At 40.5% G+C, this 24,180-nt stretch overlaps 1 protein-coding gene across 1 annotated transcript in view; it reads right to left on the minus strand.

Annotated features, from left to right (window-relative positions):
- Window positions 1-773: 773 nt before the first annotated feature.
- The window catches only part of LOC106076791 (uncharacterized), a 33,895-nt gene continuing 10,488 nt past the window's right edge, over window positions 774-24,180 (minus strand). Inside the window, exons 2-3 of the mRNA XM_056004792.1 lie at window positions 14,645-16,276; window positions 774-5,790 (exon numbers count right to left, since the gene is read on the minus strand). Coding sequence (XP_055860767.1) covers window positions 3,122-5,790; window positions 14,645-15,275 — 3,300 coding nt within the window. The 5' untranslated portion in view covers window positions 15,276-16,276 and the 3' untranslated portion in view covers window positions 774-3,121. The remainder of the gene's footprint in view (window positions 5,791-14,644; window positions 16,277-24,180) is intronic.

Below are 24,180 nucleotides of genomic sequence, written 5' to 3' on the forward strand. Positions count from 1 at the left end.
AAAGTGCAGCGGTGGACTAGGATTGCAGGGAGACGCTTGTCGCATCTGAATGGAATCGTTGGGAAATAAATGAGACAAGACGTTGAGACAGAGACGTTGATACAGAGACGTTGAGACAGAGACGTTGAGACAGAGACGTTGAGACAGAGACGTTGAGACAGAGACAGAATTTCAACGCGAACTTTTGTGATTTCACATTAAATAAAATAATAGGCCTACTCCTTCACTGCTAACCACCATAGTGACATTGTTCTCACTAGAACGTGGTTAGGGAGAAAGGTACTGGGCGTCTGATATATATATATCATTCTTTTCCCACGTTCAGAGGCGGTTTAAAGGGGTATCGATGCCCGCACCTTTGGGGTCCGGCCATAAAAAGACAATCTTTTGTCACGCTCAGCACATAGAACATATATTTGACACTCTGCGTCCGATAGCCTTCTCCCAGTGGCGTAGCTAGGGTGGGGGGAGGAAGGGGAGAATTTGACAATCCCCCGGGCCTCTACTTGAGGGGTACCCCCAAATGAGTGTTTGTTTTTTTACATAAAAAATTAAATATTTCACAAAATGCAGGGGCCCCAAACGATAGAAAATTGCTAGCTACGCCCCTGTCTTGTCCCATAAGTGTCTCCGAAATCGACCTTTAAATTGATATCTTGAAAGAAAGTTAATGTGATGATATTTTTTTAAAAGTAAGTCTGCATAGGCGGCTCCTGCGGGTCTTACTCGTATACAAACAAACATCGCAATGTCTAGTCCTCTTCATCCCCCCCCCCCCCAACACGGTCAGTAACGTCCGCGTGAAAACCCATGAGCAAACAGAACGCAGGACATAGAACACAGGTAGGCCACCAGCTTATAGAGTTTATAAGTTCGAATCGTGAATCGATCAATCGGATTGTCATTTACACTGTGTGTGTGTATATATGTGTGTGTGTATGTGTTATGTCTGTCAGTGTGTAGGTGTGTGTGTGTGTGTTTAGTACGATCCCTTTCAATATCCCTTCCTTCCTGTCTTCCTTCATACACAGCCTAATTAATCATGGATTACTTCCTGGGGCTTAAATCCTACCCCCCTCCCCAACCTCTATCCCCCACCTTACTCTTCCCTCCCTGTTATTCTTTTAGTATTTAAAAAACAAAACAAATCTAGTGTAACATTTGCTTTGAGTGTAACATTTGTAACAGTGTTGAACTGTTTTCAATGTCCTTTTACTGCCGTAAGGAAATGTCCAACTAGAGTCCGAGTGAAAACTCGGGGGACTACTCGCGACATGAAATAATGTCAGAGGGTAACTGGTATACAAAATAACGCGGTGACACAGACCTTACGATCTATAGGGCAGTTTCTGCGGCTCACGGTTAACGAGGGTTCCATGTGGCCAGCACAACGACCAACCGCCTTTACGTTTCCCCAACGAGTGAACGCAGATAAGTGTTTGTTTGTTTGTTTGTTTGTTATCAGCTACCATTCGTATCGAGCAAAGTAAATCTCGAAATACTTTTCAACGCTGGTCTGTTGTAATAACATGTTTGCACAATTTCTAAGGATAAAATAAGATTATACCGATATCGTATCCTTAGTGATCTTTTTACTTAACAGAATGGCTTTTCGTAGAGAGGACAGTAGAGGACAAGAGCGGACCTACAGGACTTCATTGAGTTCTTCTGGCGCCCATGAGTATATGTTTTGAAAAGTTTCGACGCGAGTGTGTAGTCTTTCCTAACATTTGTTGGAAATTATTTGTGGACCCAAAAAAGGCAGATCAGACTTGGGACTTGTTGTAGACACTTATGAAACGGTTGATTTGATTTGATTTGTTGATTTGAGGCACATCGGCACAATTTAGGCCATGTCGTGCCTGCAGTCCCTCAAGGACCACTCTCTCTCTAAACAACAAGGGCCAGATTCTATACAGTCATATAATTAAAATCAAGGTCTATTCACAGTTAAAATAGTAAAGGTAGTAAAAATTTAAATATTTGGTAAAAATCTAATGTAAATAGTGCATGTTCACAAATTCAGAAATCAGATCTTCGTAGATAGCCCCACTTCCCGAATAAAGCCCAGTACCTTCCCAGGGTCGACATTATTAAATAGTGTTATGAAACGGACCGCCTGCTTTGTGAAAAACTACAGATAGTACACAAGAAATGTTTTGCTTTCAATAATCGAGTTGTATTTAATTTTTTTGAAGTTATTGTAAGTCCCACAATTTAAAAGTATAATACACCAACCTCGGTTTAGTTGTACTAGCAAACTGGTGCCACGGGTCAACGACCGATCATCAACAGATATAAATAATCATATGCATGAAATGATGTTTAGTGTGAACATTATTTTAATTTAAACTAAACTAGTGTAAGAGGTAGCTCTGGACTAGACACTGGGAAACGGACGACAAACTTTTTTTTTTTAATGTATTTATTTCTATTTAGACATTCAGAGCTGACAAATATAGGTCTCAAGTTGGTCTACGTAGACACACAGGGTAATAAACTATTCCCTCATCTTCAAATCCATAGACAATGCCTTATTATTAGCAAAACAACAACAACAACAAAACAAACAAAGAAAATTCCCTCAAAACTGTAGGCTAACATGTTGGTCTACTAACAATATTATTTATTTCACATAAATCTTTATATCCATATAGTCCACCGTGATAGGTAGCTGTTAGTTTACAGTGCTAGATAGCTATTAATCTACAGTGCTAGGAAGCAATTAGCCAATAGTGCTAGGTAGCTATTAACCCACAATGCTAGGTAGCTAATAGTCCACAGTGCTGCGTAGCTATTAGTTCATAGTGCTAGGTAGCTTTTAGCCCACAGTGCTAGGTAGCTATTAGCCCACAGTGCTAGGTAGCTAATAGTCCACAGTACTACGTAGCTATTAGTTCACAGAGCTAGGAGGTAGCTATTAGTTCACAGAGCTAGGAGGTAGCTATTAGTTAACTGTGCTAGGTAGATATTAGTTAACTGTGCTAGGTAGATATTAGTTAACTGTGCTAGGTAGCTTTTAGTTAACTGTGCTAGGTAGCTATTAATTAACTGTGCTAGGTAGCTATTAGACTCGGAGACGAGCTCAAAGAGAAGATATGTCTTATAAAACGGACCGCAGCTACAAGTTAACTATGCTCTGAAAGTCCGGTCCACTGCTGTAGCCGTCAATAATGTTGGAACAAAAATTGTTACTGTTGTTGTTGTTACCGAGGTGGTAAGCGTCCGCGTAATAAGGGTTACCGCGGGGCGTCGACACCGGCGGCGTGCTGCAGGGTCCGTAGAACCCGCCGTAACCTGACAGCGGTGGCGGAGACAGGACGGGGTCTCCATAAGCCGCGGGCCTGCACATAGCTGTCTGGAGTTTGTCGTATTGTCCGTGAGTGCCCGGCGAGTCTATTGTCTTGAAGTAGTCTCCCCTATCTTCCATGTTGTACCCCGGGTCCCCTGCATAGGTGCATTTGGAAGGGGCGTACCAGTCTGAGTAGCCGTCCTTGTTGTAGTAGTTGCCGCTGGCGACTGAAAAGGACGAATGAACATATGGCGGACCGGACAGCTGTCCGGACACGAAGTCCGCTGCTTTGCTCATCATGTTTTGTTTCACAGAATCGGTCATGCTGTCCCGAGCGTTGGCTTGACAGGATGGGGAGACAAGTCTACATTGACCGGAAGTAGAGTTATTGTCCGGGTTGTGAACGGCCATGTTTATTCCTACATCCTTACCCTGTTGTTGTTTGACGTTGCCTGGCGACCTCTTTTGGTGGCCCTGGTAGCCATTGTTGTTCTCGTTGGATGTGCCAGCGAGTCCGCTATTGTCCGCACTCGAATAGGCGACGAATGATCGCGGATTAAATCCTGCCCCGTACTGATAGACATGGTTTGAAGGATCGCTTTTCATCGACGCCATATTCTTGTTGTTATGGTAACTAGGCGCCACGTCCACGCCCACGGAAATCGGATGGCGCACGTGCGTTTGAACTAATCTGTCTTGTAGCGGGGCCTGGTACAGGGGGGCGTCCACTGCGCTCGGGGCGGCGGCATTGTTGGTGTAGCAAGGAGGCTGAGGGGAGCGCGAGGGCGCCGTTGTGTGCCGAGAGTCAGGCTTAAAATAGCCGACGTCGAAAGTCGACACGTGCTGCTGAAGGCCCAGGCCGCTGTCTGCGCCGCTGAGGCGATTGTTGTTTTGGCCGCCCCCGTCGCACGAGAGTGTGCTGTTGTTGTAATAAATAGCATTAGTGTCCCTGTAGCTCTGATAGTGCTCACCCTGGTCAATCTCTGCATTGTCTGCCGGTGAATACACAGTTCTTGGTATGTCAATGTTCCCGCCATTGTACGTGGGATTGCGTATCGCTGTTCCGCTGCTGAACCCAGAATACGTGTTTGAATAGCCTGGATAGCCCTGCTGATAATAGAAGCTTCCACCTTGACTCGACGTATGCAAATTTCTCGAGTCGCCGGGCGACAAAGTCATGGAGAAGTCGTGAAGACTGGCGGAAGTCGTCCCGGCGGCGGCGCACGATTGACGCAGGATGGGGCTACGCCGATGTGCATCTGTGCCCGAGAAGGGGGCCGAGTCCGATCTTGATGTAGTGATGTGGGAGGCTGAGAATAGATCACTCTGCCCGCGGAGAGGATCGCTTTCGTACGCTGTTCTTCCAGGCCGGAACTGCTGGGAGCAGTCCGGATACTGATCTAATGATCTTAGATCGTATGACGGGTCCTGAAACCCTGGTTGCGACTGCAGTGTGAATGGGGAGTGCATCTTCTTTTCAGATCTGCCTTTCTGTTTGTGCGTAAAGTCTGTCGGCGCCTGTCTGTTGGCAGACGCGTTGGAGCTTTGAGCCTTTCTCCTTTTTCCGCTCACAGACACGCTCTGCTGATCATACCTAGAGGGAATCTCACATTTTACTTGAAGAGTCCCGTTATTTTGTTTTGGCGGAGGGCATGTCCTTTCGGAACATACTCCAATGCTGGGCTGGGTGCCGTGATGTTGGTGATTCTGGTAAATGTGGGAGGGGGCTGGGCTGGTGTTGCTGTGAAGACTCTCGGGCGAGCACAGACCAGAATCATGTGAAGAGGCGTTGCTGTGGGTGGAGATTTGGGGGCTGGGGGACGGCTGCCCAGTCTCTACCTGGATGTTTAACTCCGCTGGTCCTTGCTTTACATCCTTGCTTCCTTTGCTTGAAGGATGCTTCCTTTTTCTAGAGCAAGGCTGGAGTGAACAGTCGAAGAGTTTGGGGCTCTTAAGTTCTAAGAAGTTATCTACCACCGAAACAATTCTCTTTTCTGCCTCGGGGTCAAGCTTGCAAATCACGCTTTCTTTCTTGGACATCGCCTTTTCGGAATTGACCGATTCGTTGACCTTGACATTGTCCTCAACACCGTTCTCCTTCTCGACCTTCACCTCGCCGTTCTGAAGATCACTCGCGTGGACAGGGGCGGCGTCCTCCCCCTCGATGTTGCTGCTGTCGTTGGTCTCTCCGTCCTCCATGTCGCTGTCTCGGGATCCGCCTTTTCCCTTGCTGCCATTGGACTGACGCTTATATTTCATGCGCCTGTTCTGGAACCAGACCTTCACCTGCCGCTCTGTTAAGTCAAGGGAGGCGGCTATTTCTATCCGTCTGGGGCGGCACAGGTATTTGTTGAAGTGAAACTCTTTCTCCAGCTCCAGCAGCTGGTTGTTGGTGTACGCTGTGCGGAGTCGGCGGCTGCCGGTGGCGCTGCTGGTGCTGTTGCCGGATGTGTTGGCGGCTTGGTTTGGAGGTGCACTGTCGTCTTCGCTGAGATAACCTGTTGGAGAAAGATGTACAGGTGTGTTAGCTGTCAACAACATAGTTTTGAGACGTGAACATGTGTCAATGAAATAGAACAATTTATAGTTGGAATATAATGTGTAGTTGAGCTGTGACAATGTGTATTTGTAGATACAATATCATTCTCTCTTTATCTTTCCCCTTTCTCTTTCTCTCTCTTTCCCCTGTTTTGTTAATATTTCTCTCTCTCTCTCTCTTTTTGGATGGGTATAAGCAACTACCAAGACCGCTCTAAGTTCTAGGACTATCATTTGTACTGAGATACTAAAGAGATAGCGCTACGTTCTGTGACTATTACTAGTTCAAAGGTATTAGAGAAACATCTTCAGCATTATGCTTCAATAAGACGTATACAATCCCATTATTAACAACAATCTCTGTTGAGCTTCCTTGCTGCTACACATCAACGCACGTGCGCACGAACACCCACACAGTAACACAGACACACAGGTAAACTCAGGTAAGCACATTCAACAGTGAGCGAAATACGGTGCCACGAAAAGGCAGGGAGGGGATCGGGAAACGAGGGGTGGCAGCCCAGGACTGTCATGATCTTTAATTGTAATTAACAGAGACATTTCTCATTCGCCACCCCACCCCTTCCCCTGGCTTCCTGTGTAGAGGCTGAGTAACACCTGAACATATAATGTCATAGACGTCTATGTGAATACTGGTGTTGATAAATGGGGAAGATAATTATCACGCTGAACCAGAACCTAACCGGTCCTGACAACCGAACCAGTCCGTGTCTGTTTCGTTGTAGCGTTCAAGCCCCAATCTGAATATACTTATTTCTACTTATGAAATGTTCAGTTCTACCATTTTAAAATAAGTAATTTTCATTTCTACTTTTTTCAATGCGTATTTCAAAACATGCCATGTTCATTTCTGAAAAAAATCAATTCTACATATGAGCTAATAAATTTCTCCCTATGAAATAACCCATCTATTTATGTCTACCAATAAAATAAGCATTTCTATGAAATAATCATTACATTTTATGAAATAATCGTATATACGAAATGTCATTCTACCCATCGAATAATCATTTCAATGAAATAATCACTACTTCACATCAAACAATTATTTCTACTTATGGAATAATAATCACTAAATATTAATCATTACGATCTATGAAATGATAATTAATGATCATGCCAAACATAGGTGCAACGGCTACTTTTGGTACTCTAAAATGTGAATACTTTTGTTTTTAAAGTTATGCATGCTAATTGTCTCTTCATAACAAAACACCATTATTTATAGAATATATTGTAATGAATACATGAATATGTTTTTGATAAAATAATTATACTGCTTTTTTTTTCGAAGTTACTATTACGTACATATGCATTCGTCATTTGAAGTTATTTGACCATATATTCAATCATGTTGTAAAGTTGAATACGACAATTACCTACTATGGTAAGGACTCACCACCATTTCGATATATTTAATTGACAATTTTCTCTCAATTAAATCTGTTTACCTAGTGCTGTCATTATAAATGTTATATGTATGCCCCATTCATTATTTCATCATTTATTACAAAGCTCATATCTAATTTCTCTGTCTGTCTGTCTGTCCGTCTGTCTGTCTGTCTGGTACAAATTATGTACAGCTTATTTCTCCGGTCTCCCTCTCCCTATTCTAGGATCAGGTTTGCATGAATCCATCAGAAATTTACCAACCACTTAAATTTAATAACGTTAATTAATTGGTATTCTTTGATAAAGAAAAGGAAATAAATCTTATAGTATTGAGATATATATGACGTTCTTCCTCAGGTATAAGTCTTGTTTTATTTTTTTGTTCTTGTTTTCACATTTTGGATCTTTATTTATAGGCAGGTCTAAGTTGTTCTCCTATATCAGTGTTTCTCAAACTTTTTCCTATACGGAACACTTCACACTTTCTGCGTATTTAGCGGAATCCTTTGTTTAATTTTTAAGAGATATAAATTCACGTTGTGGCCTACTAGTTAATTGTTTCAGTAGTTCGTGGAACACCAATTCAGGCCTTGAGGAACTCTGGGGTTCAGTGGAACACAGTTTGGGAAACACTGTCTTCTCCCAGAGCAGGCATGTCGTTCTCCTTATCTTAGCGTACGTCTCGCCTGAACCCAATAGCGCTGGCAGTAATTGTATTCCTTAGTTCAGGGCCGGACATAGCCACCTTTCTATCCAAGGACATTCTTTGCTTTCCTCCCAGGGTCGTTCCTCCACAAGGTATGTCTGACGCACGCACTTGTATTTAGACCATGATGCCTGCGTAAGCTGCGTAGTCACTCTCTACTAATGTAGGGTGAGTCTGTAACCGAGAACATCTTATTATGCGCTGTATGTCCGTGACACGGTGAAGGAACCCATACATCTTACCTGGGAGGTGTCCCATACATCTTGTATTTTTTTCAGGCGCCCCGCGCCCTCATTCTACTGGGGCGGTTCGTGGAAACGATACTTTTCTCACCTAATTCTTGGAGGGGGTTCTCACATTTTCTGTTTAGCATAATGTGTAATGTGTTCTATCTTATCCCCACCATTCTAGACGCCGCTGAGAAACCATATTCTCACTAACGTATATATATATATATATATATATATATATATATATATATATATATATATATATATATATATATATATATATATATATTTTTACAGGGCCGGCCCTAACAATTGCGGGCCCTATTTGAAGCGGAGTTTGCGGGCCCAATCTGTGTAGGGATAAGGATAATAAGTGAACATTTAGATTTTTTAATTAAAGAATAAATTCTTTTCATTTTAGTTATTCTTCACTACGTACATTCACGATAAATTTTAAAATGTTGCTTTTGAATTTTTTTTTAACAGATCGAGATAGATTTTGATGTATATTTATATGCCAGTGACTTTTATAGTAAATAAAGTAATAAAACTTCCGGTTTTGGTTAAGATTCGCCATATTATTACCTTTTTATTAAATGAAAGCTGACAATTCCTTTTTAGACGGCGCGTAGAATTAATGAAGCTTTTCATGAGTTTTCAGGAGATTTCCAGGAACATGGAAAATCAGGATGCCGCGGGAACCCTGTTATAAGTTACAATGGTTATTTTAATCATCTACATATATGATATTTTGTTCAATAAATAAACATAAAGTGTTTATGTGAAAAAAAACGACTTTTATGAGTCAAAATACAGTTATAAAAAGGGCGGCCCCAGCGGTTCAATCCTACTAATACATTACGCTGCACACAAATATCACACTTGCAGCAGTTGCATTTCATACAACTAGGGAACAAACAGAGTTTTTAAAAAGGATTTCTACTCGCGAGCATGTTTAATTTTTTTCAAAACGAAAAAGCACGCTCCAAAAGACATTAACTGACCTAGCTGTTGCACATGTGGACATGTTTTACACACATAATGTATATATTTAGAATTGTAATGGAAATGCAAAAGAATTATAACAGCGGGTAAAACCGACTGCCTATTAAATCGCGTTTTAAAAATGGTGTGTATCTATTTGCATCTATTATGCATATTTTATTATTTAAAGCGAATAAGTTCACTTTCGGGGGAGCATACATTATTTCAGTATTTATTATAATCACAATGAAGATAAAATTTAAATATACATATATAGTTGCTGATCTTTAGTTAGAGACAAAAGATAACGTTTTATATGTATGTGCATACTAAGAGCCTGCAGAAATTTAAAAAAAAAAAGAAAGGACTGTTTTTAGAATACCAAAATGTAGCCATTACTGTCAATGTTGTGTTTTAAGCCTTAGCTCGTTTGCCCGGGCCACTGACATTCAATATCCACCTTCTTGCTTACAATAACTAATTGGCTAGATGTTAACATATCAATATAGTATTTAATGAGATGGCATTATTTACCACGAGTAAAATGATAATGTAATCTGTTATTGAATGTGGCAAATATTGTATTCTAAATATAATGTTAATAGACAAGTAAGCATTTTGCACCTACAGGTCCCACAAGCCTAACACAGCACATTAGTGCGTATTTGGCCTCTACACAACCAACGCACAGCACTGGCCCAATGCTGACTCTAGTGTAGACTCAATCTACAATTCCATCACTAACTCCCCTAAACAGAAGGGGTACTCTGATAAACCTCAAACGTTACATCAGCAATAATAAAAAATTATATATATATATATATATGGTTCGGTGAATGCAATTGAAATTATTTTTAATAGAGCTTTTATTTTATTATTATTGTTATTTATTTATAAAGCTGACGCTCAGAAGCAGAAGCCGCTCTAAAGAGTCGCTCATAAAAGATGAAGAGTGTGAATATTTAAAGGAAAAAGTCCAGCATTGACTGAAACTCATTACTATGTTATTATTACATCTTTAACCCACACGTCTGCTTCTAAAGCTGTGATGTCCAACCTTGTGCGGGTTTGGGGGGGGGGGGGCTGCTGTTCACCGAAAGAAAATCGTGATTTGGAATCGATTCTATTTTGTATTGTGTGAAGACTTTTCATAGGGCCAGGTAGCACTATTACGCAGGCCGAATGTGGTCCGCGGGCCGTAGTATGGGCATCAATGATGTAAAAGTGAAAAAGTAAGTGTATGTATTTGTTTCTCACATTCTAGCTTCTGACACCATGTAGAATATTCGTGTAACACAAATAACAAACTAGTGTTTAAGAGGGAAGGCATATTAGGAACTCCATTTATTACGTAAAACACAAACAATGTTACTATGGCGCGCTAGTGTGCAAATGCACATATAATACCAATATGTATTGCCCGAATGACCAAACTAACCCAATGTGTCAGTAAACAATGTTCTGAAATAGGAGACCGTGTTTAGAATAGCAGATAACGTGTCTTTAAACGATGCGAAACAAATTAATACCCTAACTATAACATCTAATCATAACTCCGATCACCCAGTATTGATTGAAAACGCATAGGCTTAGAGGCGTAATAAGAGTGAAAGGCCCCGTGGCAGCAGGATCGGTCGGCGCCCTAACCCCTTCATTTCCCAATAGTGTAAATTAATTTGTATATGCATAAGAACAGCCACCAGAAAACAATACGAAACTTAGATTTACATAAACTGTTAATGAAGTTAACGAAACCGAGGAGTGATCACTCAGTAAACGTGGCGTCCTCCTACTCTCGGGCACCAGGTGCGGTCGATCTACCCGCCCTCCCTCAGTACGCCACTGCTTGGGACTCACAAAATGTTAAATAATCACGAATTCACGACGAAAAGAACATGGTCGCTTGTGTGTGTGTGTGCTCGTATGCGTGTGTGTAGAGAAAAGCTAGCACACTCACCCCTCCGTTTAATTAGGTCAATGGATGACTAGATGTTATTGGATTCCCTGGCAGGCAGTCCTCGAGAAGCCTTCCATTTAGTCCCCATAGTGTGAACGTATCCCTCAAGCCGATACGGATGTCCCCACATTATAACACCTTGCGTTGTTTTAGTGCCCGGCATTAGCTAGGCAGTATAGGGTTAACATAGTCTTGGTAGACATCACCTCATTTTGTGATCAGCCCTGGCCACCCCCTCCCCCATTTCAGTTTGCGACACCCCTGGGATCCAGCTCTACAAAAGAGACACTTACATCCATCTCTAAACAAAACAAAAAAAAAACGCTGTGTAGTACCATAGCATAACAGAATGAATACGCCACATCGTCTGGAGGGGAGAGGCCGGGGTGAGGGGGTTCTCCAGCTTTCCAAATGAAAACATTTGAACGACGTATACCGACACCCAACGAGGCGACAACGGAGGGGTGGAGTGCTCGAGCTCGGCATCCCCTCTCCTTCCTTTCTGTTTTTTTTTTTCCTTGGAGTTTAAAAAAAAAAAAAGACAAATCTATTCAAAGCCTGGACGGCTCCCTACGTTGTCCCACGCATTCGCCCTATTCAGTTCCTGAACGGATCGACACGTCCGATGAATGCTACCGGAGAAGGGCGGTGGACCATGAGGGTGCGATGAAGGTGTCGTGAATGCCATTGAGGCCAGAAGTGAGATATGTCCCATGTCACCAGTCGACTTCTGTGGGTTAGTCAACCTAGATCCTGGTATGCAAGCGTACAGAGTTAGCCTTAGATATTATCATTGCAGGACCACATTTTGCTTAGTCTAATTTCGATTCAGATTTGGAATACACCTTTATTTTTTGGTCTTTTATTTGATTTAAATTGTTTGAGGGCTTGCTTTTGTTGAGAAACTGCCCGCCGACATAATATTCATGTTTATTCTTCATACACACATGATTGTCTTGAAAAAACTTATAAGCTATCTCGATTTGATTATCCTTTTATTTGATTTACTTTTCTTTGAATAACTTTCATTTCATTAACTTTTTGATACCATCATTCAGTCCTATTGTTAATTATTTTATGTCTACTTTTTTTTTCTCTTAAAGAACAGATATATGTTGATAAGACTATGACTGTGTTGGCTTTAGTTGTGGCAGTGGTCATGTGACTTAAATCATTAAGTCATATAAAGACTATCTCTAAACTTTACCCAACTTGTTTCTGCCAAGGTAGGCCTACCATCTAAATATCGGACTCCAGTGTCACGTGACTGGGCGCACCAAAAGACCGTTCTATCCAAAAGGATCTGAAACTTTGCCGCTTCTTTGTGCACTGTGGGCAGGATAGCATTGAATCACGTGTCTGATGTGTCACGCAGGCCGTAGTTTGTAGGGTATGGCAATAGCAAAAATGATACGTTTTGAAGTATTCTACATGTTCGTTTTGATATTATTTCAGTCTCATCAAAATCTATGTATAATCAGATGTATACTTATTTGTACATACATGCACACACACACACACACACACACACACACATATACATATAGGGCGGTTGTGCTGGACAAATGACACCCTCGATAACCGTGGGCCACAGAAGCACCTGCCCAATAGATAGCAAGGTCTGAAAGGGGAACTTTATTTTTTTTTATGCTTATTGGGTGCATATATTGTGACACCCACAGCCCCGTTTATAGCGGGAGATGTCTTCTAGAACCCCCACCGCAATTAATATTATTAGTATATTTTTATAGAGATTTAAAAAAATACATTTTATATGTAGGAACAAAATGGCCCGCTGCCGGAAATCTGGCTTAACACGATGATGGCATCACAACGACTTAGCCTAATGGTGACGTATGTGTACTATGCGAGGCTCGGAAGCTTCTCAAACTTCAGAATCGGTTACCCTTTTGTCTTCGATTTCATGTGATCTTCCCGCTTTGTACTAGATGACATAAGAATCAAAGACACAAGAACAAGACACTTTTGCCATTTATAAAGCAGATTTACTAGTAATGGTTTTCCTGCTTTTGTAAGTTTCAGAAGGAAATTCTCTAAACGTTTCCGTTTCTAAAGCAACATAACTTTGTTATAGTCAAAGAATAGGATTATCACTCTATGACATATAAGCAACTTACTAGCAGTAATAGAGTTGGTATGAGGATTAACCACTTCGCATCGAGATAAGATAAGATAGATAAGATAATAAGATATTTTTTTAAGGGACAGCTCGTTTTCAGTTTAGTTGGCAACAATGACCTTCAATTTAGCGTCCATGACATTGGTTACTTCATTGTCAAAATCTCCGATATTTTTTTGTTTTAAATTATATATATTTTTTTTCAACAATCATTTTTTGCTATATTGTGACCTATTATGCATATCCCGCATTCCTATAAATATTGATATAACGACATTGCATAATGCGAGACTCCGACGCGCGTATCGTCTGCACGTGCTTATTTTTTAATGTTGAAAGGGTTTCAAGAAAAAGTCACGTGACAGATTGTTTGCTAGGCAGGAAGTACAAGACTAAGACTTAGCTTCATTGATCCTTATGGAAATTTGTTCTTAGTCCTAGTCAAGACTTGGGGTTTTAATTACAGATATTACGGATTTAAGAAAACACACACACTTAGATTCGTGTACTTAATGTCTACTGAGAATATAGTTAAGTCTTAAATTGTAAGTATATGAAGGCTGACATCTTTTTCTTTCTTTCTTTTTTTTAATTTTTTTTTTTTGGATCACAAACTTTTCTCTCTTCGTCTACTGTTTATTTTAAGAGAATATCTTATCTAATATATAAAGCACGATGTAAGGAGTGTGGATGGTTGTGTGGATGTATGTCTGTATGATATTTATAGAAATCAAAGTCGTTTAACCAATCTTGATAAAATTGGACATGAATCTTCCTTAGATCACGGCGGAGACAGTAGTTATGTCCAATGTTTCTCCCAGTAGAAGGTCCTAAATAATAATGATAATAATAACAAAACTAAATGTATCTCAATTGAAAATGAAAACTTCTTTATCAGTTCATTTCCACAGAGTTTTATATTAGCAACGAATATATCTAGGCTAAACGGGTAAACCCCATTGTCATAGTCCTTTTTGCATAGACTAAGCATCAAACAGTTTGAACTCTGACTTGGATCCCAGTATGTTTTAATGAGCTTTTAACGGGTAAACCCTTTAAAATCTAACCCTATGCCCTACAGGGTTGACATAAACCTTTGTATTAAATTATGCTATGCGTTCAAGTTAATAAATATTCATGGTATCCAGACCCAATTTAAAACAAAGATTCTAAAAATGCCTATTTTCTATCCATGAGCTCAGTTACAGCACCAAATATATGCTCCCTCATCTATAAAGAGCTTCACAACACTTTGAAATTCATTTATTGAGGACATAAGTAGATTGATAGGGGGCGTCAAGGATACAGCATGATCTGCAATGTACCAATGCGCCAAATAACAATATCATAACATAAACATGTTAAATAGCACAAACATACTTACTTGTCATAGATATCCCTGTTGAAATACACTGTTGCTGTATATTGACGGGGTTCGATTCCTCGTTTTTGCTTGTTTCAAGCATCCCGTTCTTCTTGTCGATCCAACCGAAATCCAGCTCGGCCACTCCATTATTGGTCATCATCTGTCCGTGCATTTCAACGTGATTGGAGTGACCATTCGAGTCTAGACCGTCCACAGCTCCGTGATAACTAAGGGGTGTAGACATTCTGTCGTAACGGTGGGCACCGTACCCTTGCGACACCCGATCTCCACCCGAGCAGTTTATGTAAGGATGCGTTTGTATCATGGGCGAATCCAGTGCGGGGCTGACGGCTGAGGCGGTGGTCACCTCTTGGTGTGGGCTAGCGGTCATCTCTAGTTCACAGTCTCTACGAGGCACAGGATCTCCATATTCTCTAGAGCCCGAGCGAGGGGCAACCCTTTCTATCGTCATGCCTGCGTCGAGGCTGGGAGCGCCGTACGGGCGTGCAAGATTCTCAGGCGGCCTCGTCCCTGAAGTGTCGTCCAAGGATGCGCAGAAGGGAGAGTGGGTGAAGCTCTTGATGGGCGAAACGGGGCCACTGCAGCTAAAGGCGTCACAGAAGACGGGGATAGCAGTAGCAGACATCATGATGTCATGATGTTCATCCCAGGATAATATCCAGGAGTAGGATGGCGACCCGGCTTGAGAACGCCATCTGAGATGTAAATGTACGGGTCAAAGGTGATTGGCTTAGTTCATTAATGTGTTAACAACCAGCATAAATAAACCTTGTCAAAGCAATCCATAGAAAATTAAACACTAACAATCGAGTTGATGACACGCTAGGCTGAGCAGACAGATATGGATGAAAATTTGTTGATCTTTTGTTGATCTGTAACTGTTTCATACGTTGAGACGAGAATCTTGTAACTAGTATGCCGCAACCAGTATGCCGCAACCAGTATGCCGCAACCAGTATGCCGCAACCAGTATGCCGCAACCAGTAAGTCGCAACCAGTATGTCACACCTGGAGGGTTAAACGGGTACGACCCAATCAGCGTGTCTCAGTTTTAAAGATAGATTACTTCATCAAGACAGCACCACACATTTATTTCGCCCAAAAATTAACGGGGTATCGAAATCTGGAGCTCTTCGGAATCATTAAGCAGAAATTGAACGAGGTGGGGATTTCTGGGCGTGAGAGAGAGGAGGAGGAGGGGAGAGGAGGCGCTCAATGAGGGGGAAAAGTTCTCACACAGTATTAATCCTGTCTCTCTGATGAAGACCCTCGCTCTCTCCTCGTGATAAATGACGCTTCAGTTTCCCCCAGTGGTGGCAAGGGGGAGCAACTTTCTCGGGTAATTTTCTCTGGCAGGGAGGGAATAACTTGAATATTGTCATAAGGATACAAGTGGAATCAAGGAGCTGGAAGGGTACAATGAGTTTAGAAAGGGAGGGGAGAATAAAAAAAAAATGTGCGGGGGGGGGGGGAATATTTTGTCGATATGAACCGTAATGAAGAGAACTCCTTGTTGGAATGGAGGCGAGCGAGTGTAAGTGTGTCAAGATCAAGTTGTCGTTCCTAATAGTCTGATATTAGTTGCTCCTTGACTTGCTCCTAGGGCTGGAAGCTAATTTTTTTAAATCTCTGAAAGAAAAAAGAAAAAAAAAAGTTATTCCTTCCTGTTAAACAAGGGAAGTAATTCGGCGCGGGTTAATGAGCAGATTTGGCGAATTGTAAATCAGTTATGGTTCCTCTTTCTCTTTCTTTCACCTCTCTGGAATGCAATAATACTGTGGCCATTGATATTATCCAACAGAATGCCGTGGTCCCAGTGACAATTTTAAAGTGTTATATTTTTTTTTACAAGAGTACCGTATTATTAATATTTTTTTAGCATTTTTTAACCCACTTCCGCTTATTTTCCTTTCCCCATTAATCCACGCTTGCATTTGTCCTCAATGCGTGAAATATTCTCATATTAATGAGTGAGATTAACAACACTCAAGTTGTGCAGTTTATTTTTAGCTTCTAAACTGGAAGACAGGGGGAGGTAATGACGTGCACCGAGCAAGTAGAAACGCTTTTAATTTACAAAGAATCCACAATTCTGGCCAAACAAAATTCAATATTATAAAAATTAATTAATAAAATAATAAAATACTGTTGTTTATTTAGCAACGAAAAATAATCAAGTGAGATCCGTTTAATTGTAAATAATACATCTTTTCAAAAGACTCAATTTCTTAACATTTTTTAATAAGAAAAATAGCTTTTACATTTCCACTCCTGACAGCATCTGAAAACATAGTCTATGCTTGTTATTCTACTTATTCTAGATGAGCTCAAAAGTCAAAAGAGTCATTTCTTTTATTCTAGATGAACTCAAAAGTCAAAAGAGTCATTTCTTTTATTCTAGATGAACACAAAAGAGTCATTTCTTTTATTCTAGATGAACACAACAGAGTCATTTCTTTTATTCTAGATGAGCACAAAAGAGTCATTTCTTTTATTCAAGATGACCATGAAAGAGTCCTTCCTCTTATTCAAGATGACCATGAAAGAGTCCTTCCTCTTATTCAAGATGACCATGAAAGAGTCCTTCCTCTTATTCAAGAAGACCATAAAGAGTCCTTCCTCTTATTCAAGATGACCATGAAAGAGTCCTTCCTCTTATTCAAGATGACCATGAAAGAGTCCTTCCTCTCATTCAAGATGACCACGCAAGAGTCATTCCTTTTTTTTCTAGATGACCATAAAAAAAAATCATTCCTCTTATTCTAGTTAACCACACAAGAGTCGTTTCTCTTATTCTAGATGACCCCAAAAAAGTCGTTCCTCTTCTTCGCATTGTTTGGTTAACAGCATTGCTAGAGCATGTATGGGGAAGCTATGCAATAAAGTGTGTATCCATGAGTCAGGGCAAAGCAAAACGACCAAAAGAACGAGAACTCTAGTTTCGTTGGACTGGGATTCACTTCCAATAGCACGCTAGAGTCACAACTTTGAACTGAGACTCCTGGAAGACCCTAAAAACGAAATCACTTCAGTCATTCAGAGATGTCATGTTTATCTTCAAAATGAGGAAAGTACACTGACTTCATCACCCCAACGGTTCCTGGCGCCCCGTGCCAGCACAAAGACCAACCCCCTTTTTCCTCCAATTAATGTCAGGTAATCATTAGAGCTGGGTTGACTCAGGGGCGCCCTAAGGAGCCCGAAATTCAAAATTTTAGTCTTCATAGGGATTCGAACCCTCGGTTATGACGTCAAGCGCTTTACCACTCAGGCACCGCGCCTCCTGGATTGATATAAAAGAATCTTATTGTCTTCTTACATTCAATCGAACTATTCTCTTTCTTGTTCCCTATATGTGTTATGGAATATTATTACTAAGTTATGAGCCAAAACACAAAATAGATAATGGATACAATTATAATCCCATTATATCCAAACTTATTCAGCAATGACAACCATCGATTTTTTTTTTTAGAAGTCTAAAAATAGAACGTTGACCAAGGGGAACAAATCGTATTTCCTGCGTTTCCTTTCAACAGCAGATTGTCTACCCTGTTGTTTGGAAGGGGGGAAAAACTATTTTAAGCGAAGCACTCACGCACACATTGTCTTTCACGCTTGGCTGGCTTTCCCCTTGATTCAAAAACATGATCGCTGCACACACACACACGCACACACGTGTACGCATGCGCACGCATTTCACGAACGCCGTCCTATCACATCCTGGTCCCTGGATATTCCTTTTTTTTTTCTCAGGAAGTGACGAATGAGTCCGAGTTGCATGATGGGTTGCTGAAGTTTGACCCGGGAGCCGAGTTGCATGATGGGCTGCTGAAGTTTGACCCGGGAGCCGAGTTGCATGATGGGCTGCTGAAGTTTGACCCGGGAGCCGAGTTGCATGATGGGTTGCTGAAGTTTGACCCGGGAGCCGAGTTGCATGATGGGCTGCTGAAGTTTGACCCGGGAGCCGAGTTGCATGATGGGTTGCTGAAGTTTGACCCGGGAGCCGAGTTGCATGATGGGCTGCTGAAGTTTGACCCGGGAGCCGAGTTGCATGATGGGCTGCTGAAGTTTGACCCGGGAGCCGAGAGGCTGCAACAAGCGGACGAGGCAGCGAAACATGTAGGGTTACTGTGCTGCTGTGGGAGCCAGGCTATAAATAGATGGCCAGGTGCCTGGTACGTTTGATCACTGATTCGTGAACATGGCAAAGTTTGAAAACCTACAACAACGGCTTTCGACTTTGAAGCGAGAATAAGCGCCTGGAATATCAATTCCCGTGTCTTAAGTTCAAACAAAAACATTCTGAAATAAGAGGCTGAGGTGTGTTGCGAGCGTACAGAGAAACATGGGGACTAACATGTGTACTTATACATTCAAGTTACTTGATAAGCACCAATGATACTTACACTTGTAATAGGGACTTTTGCTTGGAATGTTTAATTTTTTTCAGAATATATGATACAGTTATAATTTTGCAGCGGAGTTTTTTTGTTTTTTTTACAAAGCTTATATCAACTCACTTTGTCTGTCTGTCTGTCTGTCTGGTAAAAAGTGTGTACACGTTATTTCCCCCACACCCATTCTCGGATCAATCATTGATATAGATAAGAATCATAAATAAATAAAAAACAAGTAACCAATTAGACAATTAATTACTGGTAATTCATTATTTTGTTTAATACCAACAAGGGAAACTAATACTTCAGTATTCACATATGTGGCTAAATTTGTTGAGTTTAGTCCCCTTAAGTTTTTGTAATGCCGTTTCTCCCTTACACATTCTCCGATCAAGTTGATACTTTAAACAATTATTTATTGTACCTAACAAAAATGAATCAATAAACGATGATGACAATTTTGTCAGTTAATTTAATTCAAAGATATAAGGACGGAGCTTTTCCACTTTAGATAAAGCTTTTTTTTTAAAGGATTTTAAAAATATTTTGCTTGGCTTTAAATGTGTTTTGGTCTGCATAATACCCAAACTATAAAATTAAAATTACTTATAATTGATAGCCAACTTATAGTCTCGATTGCACAAGGGAATGGGAGATTAGCAGTGAGTTAAGAAGGAGAACTCTTAATTGTGCACTTCAAATAGTTATGGAACGTTATTTCTACTTAGCGAACAGAAAACAATAGATAAGGACACATACTCATACTGATCAAACAAAGTATTGAATTGAAACAACAAATATTTTTATAATGTAAACATGTAAACAAAATTGTTTATTCAGCCAGCTTGGCTTCCGCACTGTGTCCCATATGTATGGGCATAACTCTTTATACAATATATCTGAAAGGTGAACAACACACAATATTAGGCGAAATAATGTAGGGGACGTAACATCCAAACATACCGTTTGAAACAAAAGGGAGATAAAATTGTTAGTTTGTACTTGCCTATTGGCATCTAGTCAATATCAACAACCAGCAACACTTGAGACATCTACATCAAACAACACTTGAGACATCTACATCAAACAACACTTGGGACATCTACATCAAACAACACTTGAGACATCTACATCAAACAACACTTGAGACATCTACATCAAACAACACTTGGGACATCTACAACAAACAAGATTTGAGACATCTACATCAAACAACACTTGAGACATCTACAACAAACAAGACTTGAGACATCTACATCAAACAAGACTTGAGACATCTACATCAAACAACACTTGAGACATCTACAACAAACAAGACTTGAGACATCTACAACAAACAACACTTGAGACATCTACAACAAACAACACTTGAGACATCTACAACAAACAACATTTGGGACATCTACAACAAACAACACTTGAGACATCTACAACAAACAACACTTGAGACATCTACAACAAACAAGACTTGAGACATCAGCAACAAACAACACTTGAGACATCTACAACAAACAACACTTGAGACATCAGCAACAAACAACACTTGGGACATCTACAACAAACAACACTTGAGACATCTACAACAAACAACACTTGAGACATCAGCAACAAACAACACTTGGGACATCTACAACAAACAACACTTGGGACATCTACAACAAACAACACTTGAGACATCAGCAACAAACAACACTTGAGACATCTACAACAAACAACATTTGGGACATCTACAAAAAACAAGATTACAGACACCAACAGCGTCAAATACTTGGAACATCTGTGTACAACAACAATCATTTGACAATTACCATCTGTTGAAAGATATGCAGACTTTGAAATGAAGTCTAACGACCGTTACAAAGGGGGAAAAATGAGGGGGGGGGGAGATTTTTAGTTTCCCATTAACAAAAGTATAAGCCTTTTTGTGCTGGTGTGTATATGTTAAAATGTGTGTGTGTGTGTGTCTGTGCAGGGACTTGAGAAGTGCTTCTGCTCTACACGTGAGATTAGTTTCATACAACAAAATTTTTTTCTTTAAATTTGCAGCTTTAAAACCAACGTTAAAGATAACAAGAAAAAATAATGAAAAAAAGACTTATCTAAGGGGAAGGACTCCACATTTATACACCAACACACATATATCAATAACCTAAAAGCTATTTCCTTTTTAAATATTTAAGAAAATAACCAATTACCAGAATTTAATTGACTAATTGGTTAATTTTTTAAATATTGATTCATGTATTATTTTCATCGGTTATCAATTGTGGAAATCTTCAACTTCAACCAATAATGGATGTGGTAGAAATAACGTGTCGAAACTTTACCAGACAGACAAAGTGAGTTGATAGAAGCTTTGTACCAGACAGACAGAGTGAGTTGATACAAGCTTTGTACCAGACAGACAGAGTGAGTTGATAGAAACTTTGTACCAGACAGACAGAGTGAGTTGATACAAGCTTTGTACCAGACAGACAGAGTGAGTTGATAGAAGCTTTGTACCAGACAGACAGAGTGAGTTGATATAAGCTTTGTACCAGACAGAGTGAGTTGATAGAAGCTTTGTACCAGACAGAGTGAGTTGATATAAGCTTTGTACCAGACAGAGTGAGTTGATATAAGCTTTGTACCAGACACAGTGAGTTGATATAAGCTTTGTACCAGACACAGTGAGTTGATATAAGCTTTGTACCAGACAGAGTGAGTTGATATAAGCTTTGTACCAGACACAGTGAGTTGATATAAGCTTTGTACCAGACAGAGTGAGTTGATATAAGCTTTGTACCAGACAGACAGAGTGAGTTGATATAAGCTTTGTACCAGACACAGTGAGTTGATATAAGCTTTGTACCAGACACAGTGAGTTGATAAAAGCTTTGTACCAGACAGAGTGAGTTGATATAAGCTTTGTACCAGACACAGTGAGTTGATATAAGCTTTGTACCAGACAGAGTGAGTTGATATAAGCTTTGTACCAGACACAGTGAGTTGATATAAGCTTTGTACCAGACACAGTGAGTTGATATAAGCTTTGTACCAGACACAGTGAGTTGATATAAGCTTTGTACCAGACAGAGTGAGTTGATATAAGCTTTGTACCAGACAGAGTGAGTTGATATAAGCTTTGTACCAGACACAGTGAGTTGATATAAGCTTTGTACCAGACAGAGTGAGTTGATATAAGCTTTGTACCAGACAGACAGAGTGAGTTGATATAAGCTTTGTACCAGACACAGTGAGTTGATATAAGCTTTGTACCAGACAGAGTGAGTTGATATAAGCTTTGTACCAGACAGACAGATTGAGTTGATAGAAGCCTTGTATCAGACAGACACAGTGAGTTGATAGAAGCTTTGTACCAGACAGACAGAGTGAGTTGATAGAAGCTTTGTACCAGACAGAGTGAGTTGATATAAGCTTTGTACCAGACAGACAGAGTGAGTTGATATAAGCTTTGTACCAGACACAGTGAGTTGATATAAGCTTTGTACCAGACAGAGTGAGTTGATATAGGCTTTGTACCAGACAGAGTGAGTTGATATAAGCTTTGTACCAGACAGACAGAGTGAGTTGATAGAAGCTTTGTACCAGACAGACAGAGTGAGTTGATAGAAGCTTTGTACCAGACACAGTGAGTTGATATAAGCTTTGTACCAGACAGAGTGAGTTGATATAAGCTTTGTACCAGACAGACAGAGTGAGTTGATAGAAGCTTTGTACCAGACAGACACAGTGAGTTGATAGAAGCTTTGTACCAGACAGACAGAGTGAGTTGATAGAAGCTTTGTACCAGACAGAGTGAGTTGATATAAGCTTTGTACCAGACAGACACAGTGAATTGATAGAAGCTTTGTACCAGACAGACACAGTGAGTTGATAGAAGCTTTGTACCAGACAGACAGAGTGAGTTGATAGAAGCTTTGTACCAGACAGAGTGAGTTGATATAAGCTTTGTACCAGACAGAGTGAGTTGATATAAGCTTTGTACCAGACAGACAGAGTGAGTTGATATAAGCTTTGTACCAGACAGACACAGTGAGTTGATAGAAGCTTTGCACCAGACAGAGTGAGTTGATATAAGCTTTGTACCAGACAGACAGAGTGAGTTGATAGAAGCTTTGTACCAGACAGACACAGTGAGTTGATAGAAGCTTTGTACCAGACAGACAGAGTGAGTTGATAGAAGCTTTGTACCAGACAGAGTGAGTTGATAGAAGCTTTGTACCAGACAGACAGAGTGAGTTGATAGAAGCTTTGTACCAGACAGACACAGTGAGTTGATAGAAGCTTTGTACCAGACAGACAGAGTGAGTTGATAGAAGCTTTGTACCAGAAAGACACAGTGAGTTGATAGAAGCTTTGTACCAGACAGACAGAGTGAGTTGATGGAAGCTTTGTACCAGACAGACAGAGTGAGTTGATAGAAGCTTTGTACCAGACAGACAGAGTGAGTTGATAGAAGCTTTGTACCAGACAGACAGATTGAGTTGATAGAAGCCTTGTATCAGACAGACACAGTGAGTTGATAGAAGCTTTGTACCAGACAGAGTGAGTTCATATGAGCTATGTAAAAAAAAGGTATAACCCGTCAATCTATTCTACTTCTTTAAAAAGAATTAGGGTTAAGTACTCTCTTGGATTTTTGTGTGTGTATAGGTATATTCTTTTTTTTTTGTTTACCAAATAATAATAATTTTAATATGAGAGAGAGAGAGAGAGAGAGAGAGAGAGAGAGAGAGAGAGAGAGAGAGAGAGAGATGAATTACCCCCTGTGTGTTTTGTTGTAATATAATGCGCGCATGCGTGAAGTTTGGTCCCGTGTTCGTTTATTTATTGAGGCACCGCGAAGTGTGTGTGTGTGTTTCGTAGTAAATCTAGGCCGTTACGCAGATCGATTTCACGGTGTGTGGGGAAGGGGGGGGGGGAGAGGTGGCGGGAGAGAACTCAAACGTAAGGGGGGATAACCGTGAGATTGTTTGTAATTGTTTGTTTGGAAACGTGTTTTGACAGATACCGAAGCAGAGGGATGTTTCCACGATTCCACGGTCTCTAGGCTCCCACTGCCAGAATAAAAAGGGTGATGGTTACTGGAGGGAGTTCATAGAGATAGACAAGAACAAAAAATGTATATAT

Source organism: Biomphalaria glabrata, chromosome 11 (genome assembly GCF_947242115.1).
Source record: "Biomphalaria glabrata chromosome 11, xgBioGlab47.1, whole genome shotgun sequence".
Taxonomy (NCBI): Eukaryota; Metazoa; Mollusca; class Gastropoda; family Planorbidae; genus Biomphalaria; species Biomphalaria glabrata.